The 11,237-nt window shown below is 53.3% G+C and overlaps 1 protein-coding gene across 2 annotated transcripts in view; it reads left to right on the top strand.

Annotated features, from left to right (window-relative positions):
- Positions 1 to 3,903: 3,903 nt before the first annotated feature.
- The window catches only part of FANCA (FA complementation group A), a 34,695-nt gene continuing 27,361 nt past the window's right edge, over positions 3,904 to 11,237 (top strand). The window contains exons 1-9 of one of the 2 annotated variants that reach the window (XM_062007588.1): positions 3,904 to 3,950; positions 4,729 to 4,838; positions 5,474 to 5,546; positions 5,987 to 6,129; positions 6,647 to 6,742; positions 8,755 to 8,828; positions 9,865 to 9,977; positions 10,584 to 10,666; positions 11,093 to 11,126. In XM_062007588.1, the coding sequence (XP_061863572.1) occupies positions 3,911 to 3,950; positions 4,729 to 4,838; positions 5,474 to 5,546; positions 5,987 to 6,129; positions 6,647 to 6,742; positions 8,755 to 8,828; positions 9,865 to 9,977; positions 10,584 to 10,666; positions 11,093 to 11,126 (766 nt within the window). In that variant the 5' untranslated portion in view covers positions 3,904 to 3,910. The remainder of the gene's footprint in view (positions 3,951 to 4,728; positions 4,839 to 5,473; positions 5,547 to 5,986; positions 6,130 to 6,646; positions 6,743 to 8,754; positions 8,829 to 9,864; positions 9,978 to 10,583; positions 10,667 to 11,092; positions 11,127 to 11,237) is intronic. The other variant, XM_062007589.1, reaches the window with a different exon arrangement.

The following is an 11,237-nucleotide window of genomic DNA, read 5'->3' as shown; positions in this document are numbered from 1 at the left end:
GTACTGTATGACACAGGTATGGTATGGCACAGTAGGGCCCAGCCTGGGCAGACTGGCAGGATGCTGGGTGAGGGTACGGGACTAAGGGTGCGTGACACTGGGTTTGAGTGTCCCCAGAGTGCAGGGTGCTGGGCATTGCTGGGAGACCCCAGTTCCCTGGAGAATCCCTCAGAGGATGTGGTTATGGCTTCTGCTCCCTGAGAGGTCCTGGCCCCATGTGTGACGTGTGGGGTAGCCAGGTGTGGGCCTCAGAGCCAGGAGGTCATCTGTGGAAAGATGGCCACAGCCTCCCACCAGGCAGAGCTTCTTCCTCATTAGCAGCCTCAGGAACGCCTGCAGCGAGGCTCTGAGCCTGTGAAGGCTGCAGGGTGGTGGGAAAGGGAGGGGAGCCCTGGGGAGCTGGGCTCAGCTGCTCTGGGAAGCTGGCAGAAGGACAGGGACAACATAACTTCCATCTGGGGAACAGCTCTGGATGCTGCGGGGTGGTTTGGGCATGGCCAGGAGCAACAGAAGCCAGCTGAGGTGGGGCTGGTGTCACCAGGGAGATGATGTCCCATGGGAACGTGGTGTGGGGAGGACGACATCCCACAGCCACCAGGAAAGGCTCGGTGTGGCATGGTGCTGACAGTGGGCTCACACCCAGGCACCAGCAGGTCCCTCTGGATCCATGGGGCAGGCAGGATGGTTCTGGCAGAGCAAGAAAGGACAGCCAGCCCATCGTGAAAGGTCAGCTAGAGCAAATTAAAGCTCTTTTTATGATGAGCTTCCCATTTCCATGATGGAAGGTGCATGAACACCCGTCTCAGCTCCATTAACCCATGACCATAAACTGGGGCCAACCCTAGAGCCATGCTGGGAGAGGAACAGAGCTGGTACGTGGGCACTCATCTATCCCACACAGCCAAAGAGCTGCCTCGAGGATGGAGACCTCCAGCAAAGAGTTTGGGCCAGTGCCTGCAGTGCCATAGGAGAGAAATGCCCTCCAATGCTCACCCTGGAGACCCTGAGCAGTGTCGGCTCTGTCTCTGGGGAAGGAAATGGGAGAAGAGAGTTGCACAGCTGGGAAATGCAGCCCTGCACGATCCCCCGGGGTTTGGGAAGGGCGAGGATGGGTACAGGTGGTCCAAAGTGTTTCAGCATCTCTGGCATTGCTCAAATGCATCAGTGCCGGGCTGGGAGCATGTTGCAGGGTGCTGGGAGCTTCAGTCCTGGCCAGATCCAGCGCAGAGCTGCCTGGCTCCATCCCCCGGAGCTGCCTGGCTGCAGCGCTGACGTCCGGGTCTGCACCAAGCGACATTTGAATGCGACACTCGCCTCCACCCGGCTTTGCAGCTTGCTCGGGAAGCCGCTTTAGAAGGGGGAAAGGTGAGCGTGCTGCCTGCTGCAGCAGGGCCGTGCCGTGCCGTGCCGTGCCGTGCCGTGCCGTGCCGTGCCGGCCGTCGGCTTCCTGCGCCCCGCAACACCTTCCAGCGCCTGCAGGCACAGCCAGGACGGCACCGACGGCGACGCAGCGGGGACAACGCGCCCGGAACCCAGCCTGATCCGGATGCATTTGAATTATAAAGCACAAAGCCCTTTGCTCTGGGTAAAACTGTGATTAATATGAAATCGAGATGTAATTAAAAGCTACTGCCTTGGAAAAAATCAACCGAAAGCCAAGTGTGTGTGTGTGTGTGTGTGTGCACAGGGGAAAGAGAATTAACAGTGAAAGAAATGGGGGGAGGAAGGAAAAGGAACAGGCTGGGAAATGGTGGCAGAGCACTAGGGGAGGGTTAGGTGTCGCAGCCCCCTGCCACGGAGCCGGGATGGAGGGGCAGAGCCCTTCCTCACAGCCTGTGGCAGGGCTGCGTGCTGCACGCCTCGTCTGCTGGTGGGTAACACATGCACATGGCTTTCATCTGTCCTATGCAAAAAAACTTCCTTGAAATGCTCCAGGAGCCCGGGAGGAGTGCACAGAGCACCCGTGGGGTTGGATGCACCTGCCTCAACTTCCTGCAGTAAACTGGGGGCTGTGGAAGGAGCGTGTTCTCCATGGCAGCCCATTCCTGTGGTGTGCCCTCCAAGGGGGCCACAGCTGGAGGAGCTGCCTGAACACTGCAGCTCTGGGTAGCAATGCCAAGCTCTCAGCTGCATCTCCCCACAACCCCTTGGAGGGTTTCTGGTTGATCTGGCCATCGATTTGCCCCTGGTTTTTCTTCTTTGGTAAAATCAGAGGTGAGTCTTTGGCTGTGCCCAGGGTATCAGAGAATCATATTCACTGCTTCCTCACCTTCTGGTTCCCTCTAACACCCTGACCAGCCCCAAGCAGTCAGGCCCCTGCCCCAGCACTTGCACTTTGGTCTCCCCACAGGGGACATGGAGCCTCATCCTGCTGTATTTACCACTGCTGCCCTACACCCTGGCCTGGGGCAAGAACAGATCTGCAGCATCGCATCTGTTAGAAGGCACCAGGCTCCTGGGGCTTGGACAATGTAAGAGCTCCTCAGTCCCAAAGGTCTCTGGGGTTTGGCCCTCCCCCTGCCCAGCTGCTAACAGCCAGGCCAAGCCTTTCTCTGCACAAAAGGAGTGAGCCCACAGGCTTTCCTGCCCTCCTGCAGAGCTGCCAGTCCCATGTTACTGCCTTTGGGCCAGGTGCTGCTCTCACCACAGCTGTACCTGGCTCCACACAGATCTGCCAGAGACTGTGGCAGATCATTCTATGGCAGATGATCCTTCTGACTTCTTAATCATGTTAATTACTGTCTTAACCTCATCTGACTCCCCCCAGTTCCTCTAGTACCAATCCCCAGCCTGGCTGTGCTTCCACTCCCAACAGAGCCTGTTCTCACGCACACTGAGATGTCACATCCCACAGCCCCACTCCCACCCGTGTCCCTGCTCTCTCAGCTGTCCCTGTGTCCTCTGTTCCCCTGTGCAGTCCACCCCCCCCCCCCCACCTCGCAGCTCCCCCCACACAGGGCTGCTGTGGGAGAGGTTTGGATTTGCTTTGTGTCCTGGGGCTGCCTCAGCTCCCCAGCCGTGGGGCACAGAGGGCAAATGCTGCCTCTTGCTGTGCCCTTCCAAAACCTCTCACTGCCACCAACTTGACGATGGCATCAGGGGTTTAAAGCCATTCAGAAGTGTGGTTCTGGGAGCCCTGGTTGATAACAAACTAAACACAAGCAGCAGTGTGCCCTCATGGGCAAGAAGCCAACGGCTTCCTGGGGGCATTAAGAAGAGTGTGAGCAGCAGGTGGAGAGAGGGCTCTCCTCTCTGCTCTGCCCTGCTGAGCCCTCATCTGGATCCTGTGCCCAGCTCTGGGCTCCCCAGCTGCAGAGAGGCCAGTGCAGGGACACCAAGATGCTGAGGGGCTGGAACATGTGTGTGAGGAGGAAAGGCTGCAGCCCTGGGGCTGCTGAGACTGGGGAGGAGAAGCCTGAGCTCAGGGGCACCTCAGCAACACCTACACGTACCTAAAGGGTGGGTGTCAGGAGGATGAGGATGGGCTTTGCTCTGTGTTGGCTAGTGCCAGGCCAAGGGGTAACCGGGTACAGGCTGGAGCACAGGCAGTGCCCCTGGCACAGGAGGAGCAAGTCCTTTGGTGCTGAGGTGAGGGAGCCCTGGCCCAGGCTGCCCAGGGAGGGTGTGGAGGCTCCTTCTCGGGAGGTTTCCAACCCCAGCTAGACACGTTCCTGTGCCCCTGAGCCAGGGGCAGCTGCTGGAGCAGGGGCTGGGGCTGGAGCAGCTCTGCAGGGCCCTTCCAGCCCCAGCTCTGGCAGCCTGGGCTCCAGCACCGCCCGCCCTCCCTCGGCGCCAGCCAATGAGCGGCCGCAGCGTCCCTCGGCGCCAGCCAATGAGCGGCCGCAGCGTCCCTCGGCTCCAGCCAATGGCGGCGCAGCGCGGGCGGGTTTGTGTGGCGCGAGCTGCCGTCATGGCGGGTCCGGGCGGGAGGACGTGGCGGGACCTGCTGGGTACGTCTGGGCTGGGGCCCAGCCGCGGCTCTTCTCTGTGAGCTCCTGGCCTGGCGCTTCCCGCAGGGATGGGCAAGAGGAAGGGAGGGGTGAATGTCTCCTCTCTGCCCTCATGCATCCCCCCTCCTCCGGCCTGTGTGGTGCTCTGGGCTCTTTGCAGCCCCTCGCCAGAGCCCCTCACCTCAGCTCCTGCTCAGCCCCTCGCCTCAGCCCCTCACCTCAGCCCCTCACCTCAGCTCCTGCTCAGCCCCTCGCCTCAGCCCCTCACCTCAGCTCCTGCTCAGCCCCTCGCCTCAGCCCCTCACCTCAGCTCCTGCTCAGCCCCTCGCCACAGCCCCTCGCCTCAGCCCCTCGCCACAGCCCCTCGCCTCAGCCCCTCGCCTCAGCCCCTCGCCTCAGCCCCTCGCCTCACCCCTCGCCTCAGCCCCTCGCCACAGCCCCTCGCCTCAGCTTCTCCCAGAAACCCTCTACTAAAGGCTGGTGGCCTTCCTGTTGTGGCTCCTGGCCTGGGGTGGGGATGTCAGGGCAGCACTCTGGGCCAATGGCTCAGAGTATCTGGCAGGGCTTTGGCTGCACTGGGCTGCTCATGCTGCTGCACCGCTGCCTGGAGCAAACCATACAGGAACACCCTGTGCTACTCCTGTCATGCTGCTGGCTAACATGGGGCTGGCAGCAGCTGCCATCATCCTGTCAGTGTGCTGTAGCAGCAGAGAGGGGGAGGTGCCCTTGGGGGGCTGTTGGAGCAAGCTGTGCTTATTAAAAAAATCCCAATTCTCAGCAGGAAGAGCCAGGAAACGAAAAAGCACCTTTGGGAGTGGAGCAGAGCTCCAGGAAGCAGCTCTGCGCCTTCTGGATCACCATCAGAACCTGACTGACCTCCTCCTGGAGGTAGGGGCGGGTGGTTCGGGGCGTGGTGGTCAGGCTGGGCATCACAGCAGATCCCTGGAGGCGGTGGGTTCCATCAGGACCCTTCCTACAGCAACTGGACAATGAATGTCTCAGAAACACTGTTCTCATGATAAGTGAAAAGAGAAACCAGTGCTGCAGGAGTAAGCTGAAGCTGAGAGGTCTGTGGTGCAGAAATAAGATATTTTTTCCCTTTTATTCCCTTGTGTTTCATTGTTGCAGACTAAAAATGGTCAAGTATGGTTTGGATTTGGGACAATCCCAAAAAAAAGGGATTTAGTTAGAAAAGGCTCCAACATTTTGACATGTCCTCGAGTATTTCCAGCAGTGAGGCTCCACAGAAGGGACGGGACAGACAGAAATTCTGCCCCTGGTGCTACTGCTGATCTCTGGGGCGACTGGGGAACAAGGAGCTTTGATCTCAGCATGAAATGAAGATAACTGTACTTAGGTTTCCTGTAAGGTGCCCTAAAATCTCTGATTTACCACAACCATGTGGGAGCTTGGTGTCAATTTCCCTTCAGTTGCTTCAGTCTGCAGGGCTGCTTTGCAGGAAGTGGGTTTGTAAAGGCGTGCAATAGACATCTAAGACTGTTATGTTTTTGTTTGGCTTCTAGGTGGGAGATTCAGTCAAGCCAGCTGGACAGGGTGGTGCAGAGCACCAGGCAGCATCCTCAGAATCGTTTGTAGGTAAGTGAAAGAGTATCTGTTGGAGACAGACATGGGAAAGAGCTTTTTTTCATGTACTGATTTTCTGCCTGTTAAATGCAATCCCAGCTTTAGTTTCTTTCCACTGCTATGGTCTCCCATTCAACTACTTGTTTCCTTCTTGCCTGGTAATGACACCCCCCTCAAGGTCTGATCCTTGAGTACTTTGGTTATTTGAAAGTGTTACTGTGAGCCTCACAAGACTCAAATACAAAGATCTTCCCAGCAAGGATATTCCACTCTGCCCCTGTTTCATGTACAGTGAGAGGATGATACATGGAAACACAAATGGTTTGCAACAGATGCCATCTGTGCTGGATGGAGTTGAAGACTTGGGACTTCATTCTTCACAGTCACATGTCCAAACTCTTTTTCCCTCTCTCCCATGCTGACAGCTTTCTGCTTTGTGGGGTTTTTTTCAGTCTCTGTTCTGCAGGAACAGGCCTCGAGGCTGGGTGTGCCCACAGCAATCCTGGCAGCCAAAACCACTGTTACCAACATGGAGCGGATCTGCCAGGCTGCAGCCAGCCCCTCCCGAGCCCCTCTGCTGAGCTTGGACCAGAGAGTAAGGCAAAAGGCTTATGTGTAGTTTATCAAGAAAACAGTCACATGAGGTTTGACTTTACACTCAGTTTTACCTGCCCTGATAAAGCCCCCAGAGGTGTTGGTGCTGAGCAGACGGTGATCTGTGTGTGTCTGATGTGTGCACAGAAGGGCAGCATTCCTTTCTCCAGGAGAGCAGCGGCCTTTGACAGCTTGGAAATGAAGTTTTATGTCTGCTGCTCAAGTGCAACATCACACAGGTCTCTGAGCAGCTCCTGTGTTGTCACTTCTGGTGTACCTTAGGCTCGGTCTCTTTAATCCATGTCTCCATGTTCAGTGACCCTCTCAGTCTGAGGGGCAGCCAGGGGTGGTGAGGGCTGGTGTACAAAGTTCAGCCTTAAGGTGAAAAGTTTGGGCCTTTCCCATGAATCCTCTCACCATTGCAAAGCAGTAAACACAGAAAAGCAACAAATTGTTTTTCTAAGGATGTGCTGTTTACAAAGGAGATGATTTGTGCTTCCTTTCTGGGGTGGCTGCAGGAGAGGCTGCTGTGCTTGCTTCAAACAGTCAAGGATTTGCTGGCAAACAACATCTTCTGTCGCTCCCTCTTCTGCCAAGAAATGTGGAAAATGAAGGTAAGACCTCACAGAGCAATGTTGTCATCTTACAGACCCTTTAGACTCATCTGTGTGGTCCAGGAGTGTGTTTTCAACCCTCCCCTCCCATGCAGGCCAGGGATAGCTGTTAAATGGATCAATGCAGTGCTGTGGTTGCTGCTCAGTTTGTTTCTTTGGTGACCTACAGCAGTATTGCCACTGCTCATCCCTGCTCATGGTCAGCTGCAGCCATGCCCTGCTGAGAATGCCTATGGGCTTTCTGATCTGTCAAAAGCACAAACTGAATTACAAATGGTGGGTTTTTTGGTTTGTGGTGGGTTTTTTCTTTATTTTAAAGTCATTTTTTAAGGTTTAAAGGAGTTTCTTTAAAGCAGTGAGAACTTCCTTGGCTCTTCAGTGGGATTGGCTTGTTTGAAGAGGGCTCAGTAGAGGTTTGGGGGTAGGTAAATTGCATGGCAGCTTCTGAGAAACTGCCCCAAAGGAGAGCTGGCAGCATCCTGGTGACCAGCCATTGGTCTCTGGGGAGCTGGGCAAGCAACACTTGCCTCTCTGGAGGAGATGTTTAACTCTTTCCATTTGTACTGGGAAGGGCTGCCTCTTCACTGGGAAGCAGCTGGGAAGGGCACAGCAGTACAGTGTCTGGGGTCACACCTTAAACCCATCTGAGGTGCCACTGCTGCTAACACAGCCTCTGGGGTGTTGTTTCTTTCCCATTAGCTCTGCTGCCTTCCTGTTCTCAGTGCAGCACACTAACAGCTCCCCAGCACTTGGCACATAGGTTTGCTGTCTGGGCTAAGCAATGCAGATGGCTTAACTAGGCAGTGGCAAAAGTCCTCGATGTGCTTCAGCAGCAACATTCTGCATTCTGCTTCTCCCCCGTGGTGATCTGGGAGTGGCAATAAGCCCGAGGCAGAAAATGGGCTGAGAGAAATCCCTGAGCAGATAGCAGGCTGCATTGTTTCACAGGTTGTTATCTGGATTTCATTGGGGTAGTTTGTTTTCTTTAGGTAAGTGATGCTCTAAGTGGAGTTAGGGATTATTGTGAAGGGGACAGTTGTGATTGCCTGCTGCTGTGGTGGGAAAGAAGGAAGAGGCTGATCTGGCAGGGAAAAAGAGGCATGTTGTAGTCTCAAATATCTCACCCTGGGCTGAAAATAGAATCCTGTGTGTTTTGTCAGCTGATAAAGATCTGTCTCTCAGGTAGACATGGAGATCAAGTGCTGCTGTGTAATTGAGATTGTTCTTGGCTGTCCAAGACAAAGTATGTGGGTGAGGTCATGCTAGGAGCTGGTCACTGTGGAGAGCTTATGGGGTTTTGATCCTGAATGGCTCATGTGCTCCAGGCTGCCAAGCACCTCTGAAGTTGCTGCTGCACCTTTTTCCCTGCCAGGTACACCCTGCAGTCCCATTTTGCTGGCACAGGGTTATCTCCAGGACATGCTGTTCTGGGCAGGAGCTGTAGAAGAGATGTTGCAGGGCAGGTACAAAGCTCCTGGCATTTAGGAGCTGTCTGGGTGCTCTTGAGTTTTCCTGCCCATCCATCAGCCTCTCTGCCCATGTGTCTCTTTTTGTCATCTCCTATTGGGAAATGGATTTGAGAGCAGCAAAGTATCCCCACAGTGGCTAACAAACAGTCCATGGGCCAAGCAGTAGTTCTTGAATCTGTTTCTGGATCTGAATTACCAAGACTTGAACCTTTGCAGTGTTACCTGTGTTCTGGGGCATCCCCTGCTCCTTAGAATGTGCACAGTCAGCATTATTCAAGGGGGAGAGACCATGAAAATTGAAAGTGATGATGCATCTACTAACTCTAAACCATTCAAGACTTGCAGGAAGAGAAACTCAAACACTGTATTTCCCCATGTGGTGTTTCCTATGTTGCTGGTTTTAAAACTTAGAGTTCTGGATCCTGTGACCAAATGGAACTTGCTTTTATTTTTCAGATAGTGTTTACATTAGTCAAATATTAATGTTAACTGCAAAACCTATGAGCTAGTTAACCCTATGAGCTAATTCTGGCCTCTTGTTAGGACCCTCCAGTGCTGGAAGCTGTGTGGCACCTGCACAGAGGTGACGTCGTTGGGCTGGGGGAGCTGCTGGAGAGGTGAGCAGAGGTTTATGGGTTTGCAGATGTATTTAATCTCTTAAAGCCTATTGAAATGTAATCTGGGATTAGTCATGAGTATTCTGGACTAAGAATATAGTCAGATGCTGGCAGGTGATCAGATTAGCAGGGTTTAAGGAGTTACCCTGGGTTTGTGAGGTTACCCTGGGTTGATTAGCAGGGTGTAAGGTGGGGGGGGGCTGCTGCTGGATGGGCTGCAGGATGGGCTGAGGGAGAAGCACCACTGCAGACCCTACAGGGTGACACTTCCCCTTGGGCTTTGTTCCCCAGGTTGCCACTGTGCCTGGGAGAGGAGGGGGTGACCCAGCCCTGCTCTGCAAACCCCCCTTTAGCCCGTGACATTGGTGCTGGGCTGAGTGAGCAGCTGTGCTTCCATCTTCACAAAGCCTTACGTTTCAGGGAGGTTTGGCAGAGTTCATCTCCAGACAATAGTTATTCTAAGAATTGATTTCTTTTTCACCTTTTTTTGTCCCCCCAGCACAGAGCTCACAGCTCAACCTGGTTATCCTGGGGGCAGTTCAGGTTGCTTTCCCACAGTGTCAAAGGAACAGTGCAGTGATCATTTTGGCTTTTGATATCAGTTTACTTGTCTGTTAATGGGGTAGAGAATAAGCCTTCAGTGCCCACTGTACTTTACATTTAAGGAAACCAAAGGGATAGATTAAGATCTCTTTATGTTTAAACATTTTTACCCCAGGACCTTAGAAATGGTAACTAAAGCCTTCCTTCTGGCAGAACCTTCTAAATGGAAGTATTTCAATTTCAGAGACAAGGAACTACTTGAACCCTCAGTTTCACAGGTGGTTTTTTCCCCCTCTGGATTTATTTGTTGTGGAGTCTTTTTATAAAGCAAAAAAAAAGCTCTTGCTGGTCCAAATGCCATAAATGAAGTGTCCCATTAGGGCAGGGCCCTGCACAGATGGGCCTTTCCCGAGTCCATGAGGATGGTGGTTGCAAAAAAAAAACAACCCAAAACCCAAGGGACTGGACTGAATGTGCTTCTGTTTGTTCTCAGCACCCCAGGTGCCCCTGCTGTGGTGGAGTGGCTGTGCAGGAGCCTCTGTGGCCTCTGTAAGCAGGCAGAGGAGTCCCCCGTGGCGGCGGAGCTGGCTGGGCACGTTCTCTCAGGCAAGGCACTCTGAGTGGGCACTGGCAGTGGGCAGCATTCAGGGCAGCTGTAAGAACAGAGGCCTTGCTTTGCATGTCCTGGCTTCATCTGGGTCAGGGCAGTATTGAATTTCTCTCTCCTTTTGAGGCAGGGTATCAGTGTAGTTGCAAGGCGTACGGGGCCAATGTGGCAGATATTTTGGGTCAGAGATACTGAGCAGTTCCATTTTCCCCCTGTCATTTTCTAGGATTTATGTTGTGGCTTTGTACAGAAAAAAAAATCCCCACACAATCTGATGAAGAGCTGTAGTCAGACCTTTAGACCAGTGCAGTTGGTCAGGGGCAAACCAAAGGAGTTCTGCAGCAGTAATGGAGCATAAGACCCCCACATTCTTTAGTCTTTATAATCCTTTCAGCTTCTGTGCTCCTAGCCATCCATTGTTGTAGCTCCTTTGGCCTGGGAGTCATTTGACTCTAAGGAAATGAATGATTCCTGCTGCCTGCTGTGCAGTGAATGAGGCTTTTCATACATCAGTGCTATGGGAAGACTGAGACGGGGAGGTGAGAGAATGAGTGATCTCTACTGAAAGGGGCATCCTGAAACACTAATTCCTCCTTGATTTGCAGACTTTGCCATCATGTTTATTCAGAATGGCTTTCAGCAAACCTCTGAGCTGGGAAGGAAGCTGGAATTCAAGAAGGTTCCCTGTGTAAGGACAAAATGAACCCACTGATTGAAAAAGGAGTTGCATTGTGTACCTCTGTGCCTTGCAGGGTAGAAATAAATGTGAGCTAAGAGCTACAGAGAAAGGGGGTGGGTCTGAGTGCTGGAGTGGATGAGGAGATGGTAAAACCAGAACAGACTTTTTAGTGGAGACTTTCTCCAAGGTGAGGTATCAAGGGCTTTTTAAGGTTCCTTGGTGACACCTCGGGGTTCTCCCGTGGGAGTGTGAGGCATGGGACGCTGGTAGGCACAGGCAGTGCTGCCCTTCTGCCCATTGCATCTCTTCTGGAGCCTGAGGTGAAACTTCAGCTTTAAGAGGGACAAAACTCTTTCTTGGACTTAATTTACTTTTTCTTCATAACTGTAGCTCTTGTACACTCTAAATGGTCTTAATTTGTTTAATTTTGAACAGATCTGTCGTGCAGCCTTACAAAGAATGCTGACATGTAAGTGTTGCTGTGAATCCTGGCTCTGTGCAGTCCCTGGGGTTTGCTACACTTACCCTCCCTCTTCATTGTTAAATCTCTAAGAGGAAATCCTTTGCCTGGGATGCTTTT

This window comes from Colius striatus, chromosome 14 (assembly GCF_028858725.1).
Source record: "Colius striatus isolate bColStr4 chromosome 14, bColStr4.1.hap1, whole genome shotgun sequence".
NCBI classification, from domain to species: Eukaryota; Metazoa; Chordata; class Aves; order Coliiformes; family Coliidae; genus Colius; species Colius striatus.
Note: the sequence above shows the minus strand (reverse complement) of the source record. Positions and strands in the feature narration are given on the sequence as shown.